General features: G+C 45.2%; 2 protein-coding genes across 16 annotated transcripts in view; both read right to left on the bottom strand.

The window, feature by feature from the left end:
• TMEM63C (transmembrane protein 63C) overlaps positions 1–2,318 on the bottom strand; it is a 135,750-nt gene extending 133,432 nt beyond the window's left edge. For 2 of the 3 annotated variants that reach the window (XM_049705202.1, XM_049705211.1), the window contains exon 1: positions 2,178–2,318. The gene's annotated coding sequence lies outside the window, so the exon portion shown is untranslated. The remainder of the gene's footprint in view (positions 1–2,177) is intronic. The other variant, XM_049705194.1, reaches the window with a different exon arrangement.
• CIPC (CLOCK interacting pacemaker) lies at positions 1,748–19,042 on the bottom strand. 13 transcript variants are annotated; one of them, XM_049705230.1, is made up of 7 exons: positions 18,433–19,041; positions 17,351–17,481; positions 16,690–16,839; positions 14,243–14,410; positions 12,915–13,102; positions 8,646–8,815; positions 1,748–5,300 (listed from the first exon to the last, which is right to left on the bottom strand). In XM_049705230.1, exons 5-7 carry the CDS (start codon positions 13,048–13,050, stop codon positions 4,407–4,409), a joined length of 1,200 nt encoding a protein of 399 aa, XP_049561187.1. In that variant the 5' UTR covers positions 13,051–13,102; positions 14,243–14,410; positions 16,690–16,839; positions 17,351–17,481; positions 18,433–19,041; the 3' UTR covers positions 1,748–4,406. The 13 variants fall into 13 exon arrangements, with proteins under 13 accessions (XP_049561187.1, XP_049561193.1, XP_033267097.1 ...); XM_049705236.1 differs by lacking the exon at positions 18,433–19,041 and adding an exon at positions 18,203–18,402; XM_033411206.2 differs by lacking the exon at positions 14,243–14,410 and having other exon boundaries at positions 18,433–19,042.
• Between the last annotated feature and the right edge of the window lie 800 nt (positions 19,043–19,842).

The raw sequence follows: 19,842 nt of genomic DNA, 5'->3' as shown, positions 1-19,842 counted from the left end.
TTAAGGTTGGCTGGGCTAAGCTATGATGTTCCGTAGGTCAGGTGTACCACATGCATTTTTTTTTTTTTTGGACATACAAAATTGAATTCAGGAACTGCCTCTGTTACTAAGAACTCTGTTTTAAAGAAACAGTACAAAAAGAAAAATTCTAACCCAAGTTAAAAAACAAAAACAAAAAAACCAAGAACGAAACAAAAAAAAACTTCAAAACATTTTCCACTAAATACTGATTATAAACATGTAACAAAGAGTATAAAAAGTTATTCATTTAAATATATACAAACTCTTTTCAACTCAAATACTGTTTTAATACTTAATCGAGGAGGATATACAGGAGGAGGCGGAGAAGGGAGTGGAAGGAGGATATATTGCAACAGCCTAGACAGTACTGTTAACTCTATGATAACTGCCAACTTTTTGTAAGAAAACTGTCTCTTTGCTTCCAATGTGGACCGGGACTCTCGGCGGGAAGGGTGCGCAGCTATTTCTCCGCTGAGCTCACTCTTTTGGATTTGATGAAGGCCATGCCGCCACATGCATTTTTGACTTAGGATAATTTCAACTTATGATGGGTTTATCAGGATGTAACCCCACTGTAAAATGAGGAAGATCTGTAATTTTAAGCCTCACCTGTGACAGACAGAGATCTTACAAATGGTTAGAGATGGGAAGCACCATAGACAAAACCAGTTCCAATTCTTTATTATTCAACTGAGAGGAGTGATACCTAGAGGTTCAGTGACTTATCCAAAGTCACCCAGTTAATGAGTGACAGATGTGACAGGTGCATGGAGGTCTTTCGACCCCACTGCACCAGGCTACAATCTGCAATTATGTCATAAAAGACGTGGATTAAACAGACATGTTTGCAACGGGCAGGTATTTCCACATACAGGAATCATGTCCAAGGGCCAGGGACGACAGTAACAGGGCTCGCCTAAGCCTTGCAGTATACACTCAGTGGCTCTCGTGCCTCTAGATTCCATCTCTATGGGAGGGTGCTTTTCTATTTCAGGAGGGGCCTCTTCTAGCCATCTTTACCCATTTTTGTTTGTTTTAGTGATCTTACAGCCATCTTTTTAAACGTTACTTAGAAAATTGTATAGAACAGAAATAATGTTTTAAGAATTAGACTATGGCAACCTTACAGGCCTTTAAATGATGATAAGCTTTTTATTTTCCCAGTGACTTAAAAACCCCAGGAGGGGTGTCCTGACTGGCCTCGGAGAGCAGGGAAGACTACACATCTCCCTGCTGAGACCCTGCAGGTGAACCCTGATGAGGAGGAGCAGAGCCTTAGGAATCACCTTGGAGAAGCAGGAAGGAAAAGGCTTGGAGATGTACTTGCTAAGGACCGCCCTGTGGTAAAAGAACTTCACTTGATATGGCTTTAGTTTATCCCAGGAGACGACTGTAGTGCTTCTGCCACTTAAAAATTCTGTTTGTGAAAGTGTTGTTATCAGATGGAGGAAATCACTGGATAGTATTCTCCTCTCTCTCCTCCCAACCTACCCAGTATAAACCTCCATGACTCCAGGGAAAGCTGCACTATCCATTTGCCTTAAGTGCCTGCATCTCCCTTAAGTTCACACCGGTGAGAGTCTGAACAATGAATTTCCACAAGTTCAGTAACTAATCCCAGTGTCCCCAAATGACACGAGTACGTATGTATGAAACCTAAATCAATCAAACATTTACCCTTGATTTCACTTAGCATTTTAAGCAGTTATAAAGCCCAAAGGCCAAATAGTTTTCAAGTAAGTGACTTTTATTTTTCTCTGACATTTCACAGTCAATTTCTACAAAACTTCATACTTCCTCAAAGGAATTCACATTTGGTAAATAAATCTCTACCCTAAAGAATTCATAGCTGGAAAAACACTTCAATATATGCACAAGAGTTACTTTTCTGCTGAAGGAATCATAGTAAAGTCAGACAATACCACAATCGATAAAAAGCAATGAGTGTATTAAATTACAAATGTCACCAAACTCCATTCCCATAACCAATTCAATCAGCAGCTTTTTCTAGATGTCTTTCAATACTGCCAAAACAATCTGCCGAAACTTCTCTTAAGGGTTGGTTTGAGCTAAGAATGGCTTTTAGAAAACAGCAGCTTTGCCACAGAACTTCATACCAGATCAAATCACGCATCACTAAAACCACTACTACTTACAGCCTCGTGAAACCCACGGAGATCCTTCCAGTCAACTCCGAGGTTCCTCCATTTGCCGATCTGGTTTCTGGCTCCACATGTCTGCTAGCCTCAGTGGATCTCTCCTTCCACGACCAGCTTCTCTAAGTGGCTTCATCTGCTTACTGCTCCACTAGGTAAAGAACACCCATGCTAAGAGCCCAGAGAGACTTCCACACTGAGTTACAACATCAGAGAAGAGCCGCGGGGTGGTGCTGCTTTTCCCTGTCACTCAGCAGTGAGGATCAATGACGGCTTTCATCGTCTTGTACCTGACAGGAGGGAATGCAAACCTTAATCTAGGAAGAAGAGTCCAAGACGCATAAAGCTCCACAGAGGGCTTTTTCTGAAGGAATAAATTTGGTTCTCAGCAAGTGTGTTCGGATTTTTGACTCAGTAAGACTCATGACTGGTGCCCAGGCTGCTCTGAAGGCACCTGTTTCTAGAGCTTTGCTGCCAAACATACTCTGCCAGAAAGGAAGCTTCCTAGCACGGCGTGCAGAGCAGAGTTCCTGCAGCACCACACAGATTCAGGGGAGGCAAAGGGTGTGGGCCAAGAGAAAAACAGTAAAAGGAGCAGAGTCTGCTTAAAGACACATTTGCTCTGATTTTTGAAATCTTTCAGAAAGCGAATGGCAGGTAATAATTCTGCATTTACCAGGAGAGTCTGAAGATTTTACGGAGTTGTTTACTTCTAAATTGGTCGTATCTAAATTGTGCATGTTTGAGAACAAAATGCAGGCAATCTGAAGCCTTGTAATTTTAAAACTATGTTCAGAGTTACAACTACCCAGCAAGCATGAGCCTTAGCTTCTGGCCTTGGTAGAACTTCAAGAACATTTTCCTTGCAGAAAAGATGAAGTTGGTCATACAGAATTTCTTACTAAAGTAATTGGTACAAAGATTTTCAAGAGGATGAAATTTTTAAATGGGAGGGTAAAAAGCTGGCAACTTTACGACTTAGAAATCTAGTTTACAATGAGGCTGAAAGGGTGTGTATCATCTGCAAGTTCTCATAACACTCTCCACTTCTAGATGGACTTCACATAACCCACTACACCTTTGGCTTTGCAGCCAAATCCATTGCACGAAAGAAACACAGAAGACTGCTCCACGTCACCGTGACGTAAGACAAAGGAAAACTCTGGATGTGGAAAGAAAATGGATAACGTTTTCCAATTTTTTGTGGACTTAATGTCATAACCTTATGATGATTTTAATTCAAAGTTTATCAAGCTTAATAATCATTTCTTTCCTCTTTTGTAAAAACAAAGGGGGGAAAAAAGATGGTAGCAGAGGGCTGACTTGTATTACACAATCGGGAACCATGAAGCTCTCTTTTAGGATTTTCACATATAAGAAAATCTTCTTTTGCATTGTTTCAAAAGAAGAGAGAGAAAGAAAAAAGCATAAATTATCAGAATCTTCCAGCTCTCAACCAAGAGATGTTAGCCATTTCTTTCTTCAGACTCTGAGTCAAAAAAGCAGTTCATCAACTGTAGCTCCAGATGGTCCTAAATCCATTCCATACTTTACAAATCTGAAATATTTCACCTACCAGTTTAACAGAAATCTGGCTTATGATGAAAGTGTACGAGTTAACGGTACCACCCCTTCCCCTTGACTTTCGAGTTTAAAGAAACAAAGCTTTAAGTGATTAAGTGCTTGCATCCGAGGACCAATGTGTGCCCAGAGCATTTTAGGTTTCTCCCGAATGGCACAAGGCCTCGTAAAATGGAAACACCCTCCTCTTATATTTTCCTCTGTGACTAAGACCTTCAAGGGAAGATCCACGAAGGTCTCCTTATGTCACCTACTCCCTGGCTTGACAGGTGTCACTCTGTACGCTTGTCTGCGTCACTGCATCCCTGATCATGGTTAGTGAGTGGGATGGTGGGACGTGACAGCTAGAGGGGCCCCACACAAGCATCTTTCCCGCTTTGCACCGTGATCCATCGAAGTGCCTGCAGGCTAAGGAAGAGGGACTCGAGGACAATCTGAGGTCCTCAGTGGAACGGAGACAAAGGGAAACTGTGCACAGACCACAGGTTAAGACAGCAGCCAGGTATTGGCATGTGGCTTCGTAAGTGAACCGCTGAACAGTTTAAGTTTAAAAGGAAAGCTCTTACATAAGCTTTGGGAAACAGGAGTAGACGACGGTAAAAGAGTTAAAAAGAACCACTCAAGTAACAGGAAAATATGCCTTCTATGTTATATGTCTGGCTGATCGGAGAACGCTTCTAGGTCACTGCCAGGATGACCTGACCCTGATGTTAAAGACGCCTGCAGCTTGGCCCAAGCCTGAGGAGCCCTGCTCTTGGCGGCCTCGATAAATAGCCGGGTCTGCTCCTTTAGCTGGTCTAGTTCCACCTGAGTTGCCTGGTTCTGACGAATCAACTCCTTGGTTTTCAAAGTGATCTCCAGCAAACCAGATTTGTGTAGGACTACTAGGGTATTCTGAAAGCGCCTGTGCTTGCTCTGCCGCTGCTCTGAAAAGCTATCTGGGCTGCGGCAGAGGTGCTCTGCAGCCCACAGAGGGGAGCTGTAACTAGCTGACAGTGGGGACAGCGGGGAGTTGCTCTCCATCCCGTGCAGGGTACTGTCTGACGCACAGACAGGGCTGGCGGGGGAAGCAAAGGTCAGGCTGGGCGCTTTAGCCACATGGCTGCTGGACACTGGCTGAAGCGTCTGTGGACTTCCACCTGCCACCAGGCAGGGCACACCCTGAAGAGCTGAGTCCTCGGCAAGCTTGGTGCTGGGGGGCGCTGGCGTCGGGGGCCCGGGTGGGCCAGCACCAGTCTTGGTCGGCTCACTAGAAGACAGGCTTGGCCCCAGTCTCTCAGTACAGATCTTCTTCTGCATTCCACCTTCTCCTCTTTCTTCTGGGCTGAGGGAGAGGCCCCTTTTGCCTGGGTGTGGGGCTATTTTGGTGTAAGAATTGAGAATGGGCAAGTAGTTCCTGGAGTCCGACTTTTTCTCACCAGCGTGACATGGGCTGACAGGAGACGGTACAGGTGGATGAAGGAATAAGAGCTGGGGCTGTGCTGAGATCACTTCAAAGGAGGGCTGCACAGACCACGACTGGAGCTGGGATGAGCTGCTGCCCTGAAGGAAAAAGCAAAGGCAAAGAGCAGCACACTACGTGTTACCTGCAGCTGTCCAAGAGGCAAAGCACATACTCAGATATAAGTACAGAGCCTCCCTCACACACGGGATGGCCCTTCTTAGCATGACTGGAGATGTGGCTTAAAAATTCATTTGGGGCTGACATCATATATTTTTTTTCTTAAGGGAAAACTGGAGGAAATAGCTATCTTTATTCAAGTGCTATCACTTGAGAAAAAGAAACTGTAGGAAGGTCGTGAAGTAGTGACACAGTTAAGGTCACAAGTAAGGCAATAAAAGTATGGATAGGGGACTTCCCTGGTGGTCCAGTGGCTAAGACTCCACGCTTCCACTGCAGGGGACGCGGGTTCGATCCCTGGTGGGGGAACTAAGATCCCGCATGCCGTGCAGTGCAACAAAAAGAAGTTTTTTAATAAATAAAAATTAAAAAAAAATTTTTTAATTAAAAAAAATTTTTTTTTAAAAAAAGGATGGATAGTACAATTTGCTGGCATAAGTTAAAATGTGCTAATCTCAATACTATAAATGTGACTTCACACCAGTCTATCTTCATTTAGTTACATCTGGAACCTCTTTTACCTGAAAACAACTTTTGATTAAACAGTTACGTATTGTCAGGAGTCCATGGGCCCCTGTATTTAAGGCAATAACGCCCGGCTACCACAAAGCTCTGCAAGGCAGGAAGAGCCACCGTGTACGGGTGCTCACCACAGGCTAGCACTGGGTGTGATGTGTCGCCTGCGCTGTCTCACGGAATCGCCATAATGATCCCATGAGGTAGTTATCATTTCCTTTCACAAACAGGAAACTGAGGCTTAGGAAGTTGAAATAACTTGCTTTCAATCCCCAAGCTACTAAGTGGTGAAGATAGGATTCCATCCTCTGACTCTAAAACCCATCCAAACCGTTCTGCTACATTGCTTTTGCTCTATTACTGCTCAATTATACATTTTAATTTTTAATTAAAGTACTGATTCAGATAGTAATCTAATAAAGAAGGGCATGGCTACTTTTCTCATGTATGTATTCATTTAAAAGATGGACTCAGACTCTTTATTACAAGGACTTTCCATGAACTTGTCTCTAATATTTAAAAGCCAGTCCAATTCCAACCCAGGCCCAGAGATATGAGTGTAGATGAGGCTACAGGCAGAGAGAGAACCTGACAGAGGCTCTTACCCTTAGTGCAGTCATGTGATTTATCTGAGGAAAGCGATGGACTGTGCTCCCACACCGGCACCTGATTTGCATACATTTCAGCTTCTTGGATACCTGCTTAGGAACTCCTGGCCAAGTTCAACTACAGTTCATCTCCTGTGCAAAGGCTGGGATGACCTGGAGAGTCCATTCTGGAGCCCTCTTGGTGTTCAAATACACTCTGGATGTCCATAAGCAAGCAACGCTGGGCCTAGCAACCACACTCCCCCGTCAGAGGAGATACAAAAATCAGGGGTCTTTCAAAGAAGAGATCAGCCTCGTCCAGGTCAGTCAAGAGCAGAACTTCAGGCTGTCCCCCTGCTCACTCATGCCATAAGGGTTGACCTACAAGGCAAATGGATCCAGAAAATACCTAACTCGTTGCTTTCCCAAGCTGATTTCACTGGATTATTCTTCCTAATGCTATTGTTATGCCCACTTAGATACTTGGCTTATTTGTTCTAATTTAGATTTTACAAGGTACCATTCTTACTGAGATCACCTGAGGGAATACCAGACAAGACTTTAGACTTGGATAGGATCTCAGAATCATAGGGTCTTGGATAGGATCTCTAGAGAATCAATCCTAGCTTCATGTTAAAGATGAAGAAAATGAAGTTCACGGTGATTAAGTAATTGTGTGTAAGATCACGCAGTCTGGTGACAGAACTGGAATCAGAGCCTCAAAAGAAATATCCTAAAACCAAGCAGCAATAATTAAGACATTATGCAATAAGCAGAGATTTTAAGAAGTGTATAATGCTTTTAAATTTGGAATGTGCTGAATTCTAGCATATGTGAAAAAACAAAACTCCTAGACTGCTCCATCAGGTCAGTCTGCCCCCAAGCCTCCTGTCTCCTGATCAAGTCCAGCAGCCTTCCCAGTGGGTCTCTGTCCTGAAGGAGATGGCTCTGCTGGACCCGCCCACTCACCCTGCAACAGCCCTCTGGAGCTGCCGGCCTCGCCCACAACAATCAACAAAGATGCCTTAGAAAGAGTGACCAGGGGGCCAGAGAGGAAGGCAGGGAGGAAAGAGCAGGAGACAGGAAGCCCTGAGAAGCACCAGTGGGGCCTGGACAATCTCATTTGGGCTCCGTTTCATGTCTTTATTCTCTCGCCTCATTTCGGCGAGGAGAGCTGTGCTTCCAGCTGAGATGTGATCTGCCAAGCAAACATCTGCAAATTCTTTTTCCAAACTCACCAGGTTGCCTTGTTGAAAATCAGTTTGTGTTGTTCAGCAATAACTAGGTAATAGTTAAGACATTAAGGTCTCCTGTCAGGCTAGAGCCACGTTCTTCTACCTAAGGTGGGAAGGTCAACAACATACAGCCAGATTTCAACCTTCACTAGCTTTGAGCAGCCGCATCAACAGACCCATGCAAGGACTGATCTATTTTAGAGCAAAGTAGGGTAAGGTTACCGTTCTTCAAGTTCATATGATTGAGTTGTTTGTTCCAAACACTGGGGCTTAGCTTAGATTTTTATCTAAATCTTCTTTTCTTTCGTATCTAGACAATAATCACATAATTTGCATAGTTATATAAGAAAGCCTGAAACAGGGTTATTTTTCAATTCCTCAACAATGCTGGGTGGAGTCTGCTGGTATAGCCATACCTAAACCAAAGAGCTCCTTTCTCACTAATGACATAGCTTTGGCTGATTACTAAGAAAGTGCTCAGAATGGAACATGAGAAACAGGGAAATCGCCTCTACGTCTCAAAAAAATATTTCTAAAAGTCCCAGTCAAATTAAAAAGAGATCCTCTTGTTTCTACCTTAAATTCTGTCATATCTTAGCATGCACTACAGAAGTTAGGACATTTCTGCTTGGTTCCGTTTAACACGACTAAAGTATTCCAGATCGCTTTGGACAAACTAGGGATACAGAAATAAAATAGTCTTACTATCTGGAAAATGAGAACACATGTGATGACTCTCGTATTCCTTTTTCAAACACCGCCAGTAGTTGAAAGGACACATCCTCTTCCCAGCACAGAAGCGCGTGTTGGTGTGGTGCTGGTGGTCTGCTCCTCGCATCTCTCCTTGACAGAGAGGGAGAAGCTCTGTGCACAGGAAGCTCAGAAACCCTGGCGTGCAAAGAAGTTATGAGAGCTCAGTCCTCCTCACCTGTTTGACCAGCACATTCTTCATGACAACCATGGGGGCCAGTGTCGGGAAGGCACCGCTCGCAGGCTTGGCGCTCGGCCTTGGCCTGTCTTCTCGGCTCCAGCCTAAGGCGCTCAGCATGTCCTCAGACTCCATCTGCTCTGCCGAGCTCAGGCATTCAGAGCTCCCATCTGGTGGGCGGAAAAACGGTCAGTTCACTCAGGCTCTTAACCAGTCCTCCTGGGGAGCCCTGGACCCCATGAAACGGAATGGAACATTTGTGCTATGTGTTTTTGTGAATTTTTCTGAGGAGGAGGTATCTAACTTTCACTGGATTCTCGACGGGAGCCGTAATTATCCCTCCCATCCCAAAAGATTGAGAATCACTGCCCTAGGACAGCTGACTGCCCTTCTAACTCTATTACAGACAAAAGCCTGCATCCATTTGGGTTCATGAGAAAGTAACCATCACCTGTCTACAGGAGAAGTGGGTAAGGCCTTCGAAGTTAGCTCATTACTTTTAAGAATCTGTGGTTGAAAGGGAAGAGGAGTGTGCGTGTGACTTGGGGCAAAGGTTAATAAGACCTTTAGAGGCCCTGGGCACTACATGATGTAACAATAACAACAAAAACAAAACCAACCTATAAAACCTCAAGACTTACCTCCACTCTGAAATTAAAATAGCTTCCTCCTAAGTTTTCTAATTGTAAAATTCTGGATAAGTTCATCAAGATGAGGTTTACAATGTGTCTTTCTTTGTTTTCCTCCTCCACCCAGTTAAGCACCTCCTTTGTTAGTGTCCTAAATGCACGCTGAGTGTGCCCACTGGGGGTTCTGCACAACGGGTGATGGAAAGATACTCTCTGCCACAAAGAAAAGAAGGCTGCTCTATGTGAAATCCATACAGAAAGGGCTTAATTAGCTCCCTGCTGGAGTAAACCAAGAGACTGCAGTAACCCTGCCAGCGAGGAGTCTGGGAATACCCGAAATGCTCATCAAGAATCTCAGAGTCGTCTGGATGAGGCAGGACTGGAATGTGACTGTAATTTAGAAGAGAGCAACTGTCAACACTTGCATTTAATCAGATTCTCCAAAGATGCTTTTTAGAAATTACTGGTGTTGGGGTCTTCCCCTCACTCTACTGAATTGATTTATCTGGTGTTCAGGCCCGTGTTATTTTCACAAAGCACTACAAGTAATCCAAATGTGCACCTCTAGTTAAGAACTATTAGGCCAGAAACAAAGGACTTCAGAAGAAAAGTGCATACCTTGTACGTGTATCTTGGTTTCTAAATGTCATTCTGCACAAAAAGGAAACCAGGGCTCCTTGGAGAAATGGCCGATATCTTTGGCAGGGAAGGTGCAAGATGAGCCTTACTGTCCCAGAAAGCAAGGAAGTGCTCCAACACAAATGGGGACATGTCAAAGACACAGGCGCCACCTAGAAGGGACTCCCACTGACCAAATGTGGGGCAATTTGAGTATCAAAAATAATGATAATGGACTGACAAACAAAATCACAAAAAAATCCCGTGAATCCACAGTGATGCTCTAAAAAGGGGGCAGAGGAGAGAAGTACTTCTTTAGAGAAGATGACTGTCAGCTAATAAAATATACAAGGAATGATAGAATTAGATCACCATTTTCAGACCACAAATGTAATTGGTTCAGGCAAGGATCGTCAATGGATGCTAAAATCACTAGTCAAGAGTCTGCTGGGGAACAGGACAGTCACACAATCTCAAAGTATCATCCCATAAACTGCTCATTAATTACAAAGAGAAAAGAGTACTTTTGCAATAAAGAAATCTGGTATACATCTACTCCTTTAATCAGAGTGTCACCAAGAATAAGACACACTTAGGAGTCACCTTATGTGTTGCAATGAGAAGGATAGAACATCAAAAATTTAGTTTTCTATTAAAAAAATGTTTAGCCTATTTCTGATAATGGGGAAGCTACCAGAGAAATCCAGTGTGAAACATTCTACAAAACAACAGGCCTAACTCCTTTAAAGATGACGATGTCCCGAAAAAAAGAACGGAAAGACGAAGGAGCTGGTCTAGACTAAATAAGATTTAAAAGACAGGGACAGAGCTTCTCTGGTGGCACAGTGGTTAAAAATCCACCTGCCAAGGCAGGGGACACTGGTTCAAGCCCTGGTCCGGGAAGATCCCACATGCCGCGGAGCAACTAAGCCTGTGCGCCACAACTACTGAGCCTGTGCTCTAGGGCCCGCGAGCCACAACTACTGAGCCCACGTGCCACAACTACTGAAGCCCATGCGTCTAGAGCCTGTGCTCCGCAACAAGAGAAGCCACCGCAGTGAGAAGCCCATGCACCACAACGAAGAGTAGCCCCAGCTTGTCGCAACTAAAGAAAGCCCGTGCAGCAAAGACCCAACGCAGCCAAAAATTAAATAAATAAATAAATTTTAAAATTAAAAAAAAAAAAACGACAGGGACAATTAAATGAAATGCACAGTCATCAACTGGGTTCTGGACCCAAAACAAACAAATATACAAAAAGATTAACAATTATAAAGGCCATATTGGGACAATGGGAAAAATCTCAATATGGACTGCAGCTAATTAATCATGGCAAATTACATCACATTCCAAGGTAACTGGAACGATAACTCAGGCACTGACGAAACCACTGGCACCTGGCCCAGATGTGGCTGAAGGTACTCACTAGGGCCACTTTCTGGAGCACAGTGAATCTGAGTATTTTTGATACTGCCTTATGTGAACAGCACAATACTTCTTAAGGCACTTCTGCATAGAGAATAGGAAACTTTCAGAAAACTATCCAGACTTTGGGACATGCTACAGAACAGCTAGTCTGACAGAACTGAAGTTATTGGAAGAAGTACCAAAATGGCCACAGTATTGAGAATAACAGGGGGTGGGAGTATGGTTAATGTTTGTTTTCTTCTTTGCATGTACCTAAATTTCTAAGCTTCTACCATGAGCATATATTACCTTCATGATATGAAAAACAGACAAAAAACAAACACGATATTAAAAGAAAGAAAAAAAAAAGACACTAGGCCTGCAAAGTTTCCCAAACCTGTCTGATCACAGGAATCACCAGAGACACTTGTAAAAATATAAAACTCACATTCCGGGTCCTCCCCCAGACCCTCAATATCACAGTCTCCAGAAGAGGGGTCTGGTGATCAGTATTTTTAACAAATGCCTCAGACGAGCCTTACGATGAGGCAAGCTTAGGAAACAATGCTAAAAGATTGAGAAGAAAAACCCAAAGGGCTATAAACCTGCCCTCCCTTCCCTGTCCTTATTCTAATCCCTAGGACGGTGCTCTGTTCCTCTGAGAAACAGTCTATTTATAATTTGGCTTCCCGTGCAGCGTACCTACAGGGAGAAAATACACCAATCTAAGGATGATTGAGTTCTAGTTTTCCTAACAGCTGCATTTCTCACTATAAATTAATAAATCAACACGGTGGATTGGGAAGTCTCTGTGGGCTGGATAATATAAATCTTTCTCCAGGAGAGGGCTCCACTCTCAGGATGCTAACCCAGCCAGAATTCCCTGGCATCACCCCTCTGCCTCCCCTGGGCCAAAATGTTTACACTAGAGCCATATTTAAGCCACTACTCTCAGACCTGGAAATAAAAAATCCTCGGCACAAAATTAAAAGATTTACTGGGTATGCAACTAGTCCTTTCAGATAAAGTTTAAGACAAACCAGTAAGGAAAACTGTCTTGCTTTCTTGTCTCTAACAGATACCCAAGTTTGGAATAGGGCCAGGAGGCTCACAGTCCACAGACAAAAGGCACAAATACCGGCAGGGATGGGTTATGGGGGGAAATGTTTTTAAACACAGCAAACACTTTCTCAGCAAAAAAGCCATCTTAACAAATTATATACTACTTTTGTTTAATTTGTTATATGTGGGGACAACATGCCAGTATTTTTCCCTGCAATGTAACTATTCCTATGAAAAAGGAGGTAAGACAATAGAATTATGAGTATTTAAATATATTTTTCCAGTAGCCACTTGCCACAGTTGGAAATATAAGATTTAAAGTTGAGAGTCTAAGTGGAAAAAAGATGTCATATCGTTCCTTCAGAACTAACCCCACTGTGACTGGGATGAGTACCCCGCCATATGGCAACAGAATCACCATTTGAAGAGATCAGAAAACTATTTCTCCTGTGGGTGAAATCTTCCCATCCTTATCACACAAATGAGTTTTTACGGAGGACGTTTTTCAGGCAAATCATTCATTCCAATGTAGAAATGATAAGGTATTTTTAACCTGAAAATCCAGAGTCCTTATCTGACTCAGCAGCTGCCACGCCGAGTTGACGAGACACTTTTTTCATCTCTGGGCCTTTGCTCAGTTTGGCTGAGAGCCTTCTAGAGCCCTCTCTGGATGGGTTCTTCCTCTCCATGTTTTACTGGGCTGGAAGTGCATTCGTCAGTACTCTTTTCATCTGGACTGCCCTGTGAAAAACAATTACAGAAGAAGTCATTGCCTGAAGAGCTGAGACAGGTGAGGCAAATGGTGAGTAAACTAAGGGCAAAGAACACCAGCGGCACCCACTTGCTCTGTGTGCACTTTCTCAGCGGTCTCAGCTGACAAAGGCTACAAGTTTACTCAACAGTAGAATGGTTTCCACCCAAAAGGAGGTTCACTGTCCTCTCGCTGCCCTCTAATTCCATTACAAATGCAAAGCGTACAAACCACATTCTCAGTGGAAGCTTTGTAGACTGCTAACAAAGGCACATTTGATTAGGCTTTCTGGAATGCTCCCTGAGGGAGGAAAGCAGAGGGGATGCCCACCTCGGACCAGGCTTGCCTCCCAGGATACATCTGCAGGCCCGGGACTTTCTGCCACCTCCCAGAGTGTAGTTTCTCAAATTAACTTTCCACTTCTTTGGATGAGGTAGTGAACAGAGTAAAAACAACTTATATATGCATGCTACATTTTGGCTTAAAAAGCACTTCTATGCACACATAAGACCATATGTAATAGTGTTTTGATTCCACAAACGCCCATAACATTATTGCTGCTAAGGTTCTTTCCTTGAGCCTCACAATGTCCTCCTCAGTTGCTATCCCACTTTACAGAGGAGGAAGTTGAGGCTCAGATAAGTTACATTCAGTCATTTAAAAATATATATTGGACTTCCCTGCTGGTGCAGTCGTTAAGAATCCGCCTGCCAATGCAGGGGACACAGGTTCAAGCCCTGGTCCAGGAAGATCCCACATGACACACAGCAACTAAGCCCGTGCGCCACAACTACTGAGCCTGCGCTCTAGAGCCTGTCAGCCACAACTACTGAGCCCGTGCACCACAACTACTGAGCCCATGCACCACAACTACTGAAGCCCAAGCGCCTAGAGCCCATGCTCTGCAACAAGAGAAGCCACGACAATGAGAAGCCCGCGCACTGCGACGCAGAATAGCCCCCACTCGCCACAACTAGAGAAAGCCTGCATGCAGCAACGAAGACCCAACGCAGCCAAAAATAAATAAATAAATAATTTAAAATAAATAAATAAATAAAAATATTTATCAAGTGCCTGCTATGAACCAGGCATCGTGCTAGGAATGGGGGTATAGAGTGAATCAAACAGACCTGGTCGCCCACTTCCTGGAAAGAAGCCTAGATTTGATCCAGTGATACACAGCTAGTCCAAAGCAGATCCAGAACTAGGCTAGCAGTGCAAAGTATGAGAGCAATGAGCCCTTCAAGATATTTTAACAAGGCCCTCTGAATCGCCAAGGGATGCCAGCTGTAAGGATACTGCAGGGATAAAGAGAACAGGGGACCAACAGGGAAAACAATAATAATAATGGAACTGCAAAGTGCTATAGTCTGAATGTTTGTGTCCCCCCAAAATTCATATATGAAATCCTGCCTCCCAAAGATGATGGAATGAGGAGGTGGGACTTAAGCCGTGAGGGCTTCACCTCATGGGATTAGAGCTTTACAAGAGGCTCCAGAGAGGTCCCTAGCGCCTTCCACCACAGTCAGTGAGAAGTCTGTGACCTGAAAGAGGGCTTTCCCTGGACCATGCTGGCACCCTGAGCTCGGACTTTCAACCTCTAGAACTGTGAGAAATAAATTTCTGTGGTTTATAAGCTACCCAGTCTGCGGTATTTTGTTATGACAGCCCAAATGGACTAAGATAGTAGGTTTAAGCAACACCCAGTGGTGTTTTTATTCACAATCCATTCTCGACTCCATCCATTTGTCCTTCTGAGTAGAGGGAAACGTGGCCCCCTGCCAAACAGCACTGTATCTGAAATACCCTGAAAATGCCGAGTGTGAACATTTCTGCTAATACAGGATCTAGCGAAGAACATTAACTACTCCAGAAGCAGAGGAGGGATTCAACATAAAATTAAATAGAAGACAAGGAGGTTTACAGGCAGCCCTGAGAAACCCTCTTGCTCATACTTTTGCATACGGTAGAGGCGGACTAAAGGGAACGCACACTGATCAGAATTTTAAACTCAATTCCAAGTAAAAATTATTTTGTACCATATCTAACTCATTTAAGGGGACTGGCTTCCCCATTCAATCCATGTCAACCAAGCACTCTTTGACAGACCACGTTTAGTACTACGTGCATGAAAGATAAACAATGGCACTGTCACATCTTGCATGACACTATGCAAAAGCACATGTCTCTACTGGACGGCTATGAAGTTTGACAGCATGGAAAATCCAGTTTAAAAAGCAGAATAAAATGTAAGACTATCTCTAATTAAATCAGGATCCTTTTGTATGAAACCCAACAAACGTACATAGTTTCATTTTCCTGAAATAATACTGTCTGAAAGTGAATGGAGGGCTTTTTCAAAAATGGAAGCAGACATCAGTGATGGATGGGCAATTAGACTTGAATTAAGTCTGAACCTACTATTGACTTAGATGAGGAAGATAGCTCATGTTAGCTGCAACTAATTAAGACCCTGACAAAGTTTCACAATATCTTATGAAATGGATTATTTCACAGGCATTTTAGATAAAGCACTTCAACTTCTACAATCCTTGTGACAAGACAACGAACAAGGTCTTGCTACTGTTATTAAAGTGTAGTCAACGGAGCTACAGAAAATACACAGGAATTTATCTGGCTCATCTGAGAGTAGGACAATATTGGTTGTGGAATCAAAATGCTGAAACGGTGACGTTAAAAGGAGAACAGATGCTAAAATTTTAGATCCTGGGGAACTGGTGGCAATTGGAAATAAAGAATGCATAATCTACTTTAGAATAGTAAACTGACTACTTTGGACGTGGAAGCCTCTGTCCTAAGTAAAGTTCTCTTCAAACAGCAGATAGTCTTAGTGTCCCAGGGAAGTTCAAGTGGGAAAGCGAATGAAGGGCTACATGCCATCTTGACCTATTCTCCCTGAGAGAGGCACTTCCCTCCTGGGAGTGACGCTGAGGACGTGAACAACAGACCCATTCCTACACAGCACCAGACGAGGCCCTCGATAAGAGAGAGGCAGAGTGATGGCATTTACTACTGGTGCTCTCAAACCCAGGGCCACACCAATGGCGAAGTTTGAAAACCTCAAGAAGATTTTTTTTTGCCTCTTCAGTATTATTTTACAATAAAGTTAGATGCTCATAAGCTGACCAGGGGTTGAAAATGGGTAACCAAGCTCATGCCCACTGTGCCATCTCTGCTTCCTGGCACAAACTGGAAACCACTACGACTGTCCTACAAACATCTCAGATCCTCAGAAGCCTAACTCTGCATTAGGAGGACTCCAAGTTAAGCTTGGATTGACCCTAAATGGGCCTCTGACGAGTGCACATGTAACACACTGTCCAAAAGGTTCCCACAGAGAATATACACTAAAACTCACAGTGGAAAGTGAATCAATGAATCTAGAGGTTTACGTAAATAGGTATAAGATAAAATTCTAACAAGTGCTCCACAGCACTTGTTTCTTCTATTTATGCACTTCTTAGAGTCTAATTATCTGTTCGTCTCTTCAACCTCAAGGGTTGTCTTTTCATCTTTGCAACCTCAGCGCCCAACAATTAATGTGTGAGGTACTCACAGAATAATAAATTGCAACAACTCTTCTGCCGTGCTGAGTCTTGCTGACAGCCCTAGCAGCTTTAGCTGTCACCAAAATACCTGAACAGCTTGAAGGTCAAGAGTCTGCATTTCCAAACACCACGGTCACCTCACGTCCAGGTCTGGTCTCCTGCAGGAAACAGGTATCTCATCCACCCCTTATTCTAAGCTGAAACCTCAGGGTTAAATCCAGCAACCAAATTAGAGGTTGGTCTAATCCACAAACAATCTCTATGGAGATTTAGGCCTAAGATAAAAAGGAGACCCAAGGTGTACAAGGGAAGGATCTGAAATGCTGTTCACAGATCTCTCCTTTTATAGATACTTGGCAACTTTCCTGAGAGCTCAAGTTCTTTTTAAAATGTGTCATGTGTTTAACAGGCATGCATGAACAGAGGTGTGAGGTGAAAGCCCAAGCAGAGGCTTAAATACAGTAAAGCGACAAGGCCATAGAAAATCAAGACCTTACCGCCCAGAAAGCCATGAGTAATTGCTGGAATTATAAATACATTACTAGGAATTATAAATACATTACTAGGTTTTCTCTGAAGTCATTTTCTCTTGGTCTGCATATTCAGAGATGCCATTCTGGGGGAATGTCTGTGGATTTTTTAACAAAGGAGGAAAAAAAGCCCGTCTACCTAAACCTCTAATATTCATCTTCCCCTTCACATCCATTTCCATGCTCCAGCTTGGCTGCAAATCCACGTCAAAGATCCTGAACATACAATGTCCTCTGTTTGGAACCTGGTATGGCTCATTCCACTCTCCTCTTTCAAAGAGAAGATAAGATTAGAGAACTTCCTCAAATCCCCTGCTTGGAGAAGGGTTCACAGTTAACAGTGCCCACCCACCCCCCATTCGCACCAGCCCACGATGCATCTGTGCCAGACAGCAGGAGCGCCCTCCAGGCATCCACCAGCCTGCCAGCTCAGCAGGGCAGAACTGGGCAGACCCTAGGACTGTGCTGTGACTGGCATACCACCAGCCTCCCAGGGCAAACGCCCAGGCAACGCTTACTGCCAGGACTTGGGCAATAACAGGGAGCCTGGCTGCGGCCTGTGCCCTGGGCCTGGATCAGAGCTCCTCTGAACCCGCCCACACTAACCACTAACTCCTTACTTGGCAATGCCCACCTTCTCTCCCACCTCCCCACCCCCTGGCACCACGCCTGGCAAGCTGGTCACCCAGGGGAAAGAACCAGCCAAGTGGGTGACAGCAAGTCTCAGAAAAAGACAGCACACCTGTGCCCCGGGCCCAGAACAGAGCACTACCCCTCATCCCCAAACGGGAGGCCCAGGACCCTCACAGGGTTACCAGCTCCCGCGCTCACTCACCTGCCCATTCCCTGCCCCTCTGCTCACAGCACGGCGGGCCTCCAAGCGCTCCCCCGCCGGGATGCTCAGCCGGCTGTTGCCCCCAGGGCTAGACCAGGGCTCACCCGCCCTAACAGTCTTACCCCAATTGCTCCCCACACACAGCCCCCTCCTCACCCGCGATCTCCTCTGCCACGCAGTCCTGACCCTCGCAGCAAAACCGACCAACTAAATGGGGGAGGAACGCAACACCCCCTGCTCCCATCATCTGGCCCTCTGTCCCCAGAAAGTCCCGGCTCTGCCTCTTGACTATCTTGCTTCCCTTCTTCTCTCCCCTACTCCCACTTCCTTTTCCCACGCTCCTCGCCCAAACCCTCCCCCTTCATCCTCAGCCCTCCTTTTCTCACCTAGGACCGAGGTCGCCGCTCCGCGACCGGACGACCCGCGAGTAGAGTGGCGCATGCGCGAGCCCGGCCCCGCGGCTCCATGACAACCCCGTTGTCGTCGGGTCTCAAGCTATCCCCCAGTCCTCCCGCCCATTTCTCCTCCCCCCCAGCCTCCGGGACGGCTTTCGCCAGCCACGTGACACGGCTCGGACGACCCGGCACCACAGAGACTGCTCGCTGTTCTCCTAGAAGGGCCCTTGGCGGCGCCCGCTGTTTCGTCTCCGCCGGAAGATGACGTCAGCACGCCTATCAGGGAGGCGCGGGCGTCCTTAAGAGGTCGGCGCGCTCTCCGCGGAAGGTGGGCGTCTCTATGGTTGGTTCTCCAGGCTCAGCACCCATTTTGTACGGGGATCTTGAGCAACGAGCTGCTGGGGGGCGTGGTTCAGAGGCGAGGTCAGGAGAAGCAGGGGTGGCCCGGCTTCTAGTGGACAGGCAGGAGGAGTGATTCTCCCGGGGGCGTGGGTGGAAGTCGGTTGGGGGAAACAGCGTTCTCGGTTTGTACAGAGGCACGCCGTTAGGGTTGGGGACCGGGACAGGCCATGCTGACTTGCAGGCGAGCCCGTGCGGAGGCGGCCGGCGTGGGAGGGGAGGCTGGCAGCCTCGCCTTGTCTCGGCCCGAAGGAGGCTTGCCCGGACCGCCCAGCGCGCTGCTCACTGTGTTGCCACACCTGTCGCAGCGGCTGGTTTGCGTCCCCTACCATCCCTCCAGACGATGCTTCACGAGGCAGGGACGCAATTAGTATTTCTTGTGGGATGATTGCATGTCATTTTATGTATGACTCATTTTGTCCTGTGCAACTGACCGAGATGTTGAGTTTCACATGGATCCTGTTTCTCACGCCAGTTCTTGAAGTGTCATAACGAACCCACTAAAGAAAAAAAGGGGTTGGGATCATTTAAAGTTCTGATGCGTTGAATCAGTGAAGGTTACTTCTTAGGTTAGAAAAATTCCTTCACAGGTGGAAAAGAGGACACGGTGAATGTAAAGATTGCTCACCGGTAGAGGCAAGTTCTAGAGCTGACGTGTCCAGTAGGTTAGCCAATAGTCACTAGGAGGTACTGAAACTGATTAAAATTAAATAAGACGAAAAGTGGGTTTCTCATTCACGCTGTCCACATTTCAAGTCCTCAATAACCACACGTAGCTAATGGCTACTTTATTGGTACAGCACATTGCCAGCATCACAGAGAATTACATTGGATCTAGATGGTGGGGCAGGGGAAACTCTCCCGATGTTGGTAATCCAAGCCTTGCTAAGTGCTGCTAGGTCGTAAGTCATCACATTAGTCCTCCAGACACAGATAATGCTAATGCATTACCAGGCGTGAATGTATTTATTAGCATTAAGCTCTACCAACAAATAATGATTG

The sequence above is a fragment of the Orcinus orca genome, chromosome 2 (assembly GCF_937001465.1).
Source record: "Orcinus orca chromosome 2, mOrcOrc1.1, whole genome shotgun sequence".
Classification (NCBI taxonomy): domain Eukaryota; kingdom Metazoa; phylum Chordata; class Mammalia; order Artiodactyla; family Delphinidae; genus Orcinus; species Orcinus orca.
The sequence above is the reverse complement of the archived record's forward strand: the minus strand, read 5'-3'. Positions and strand labels throughout refer to the sequence as shown.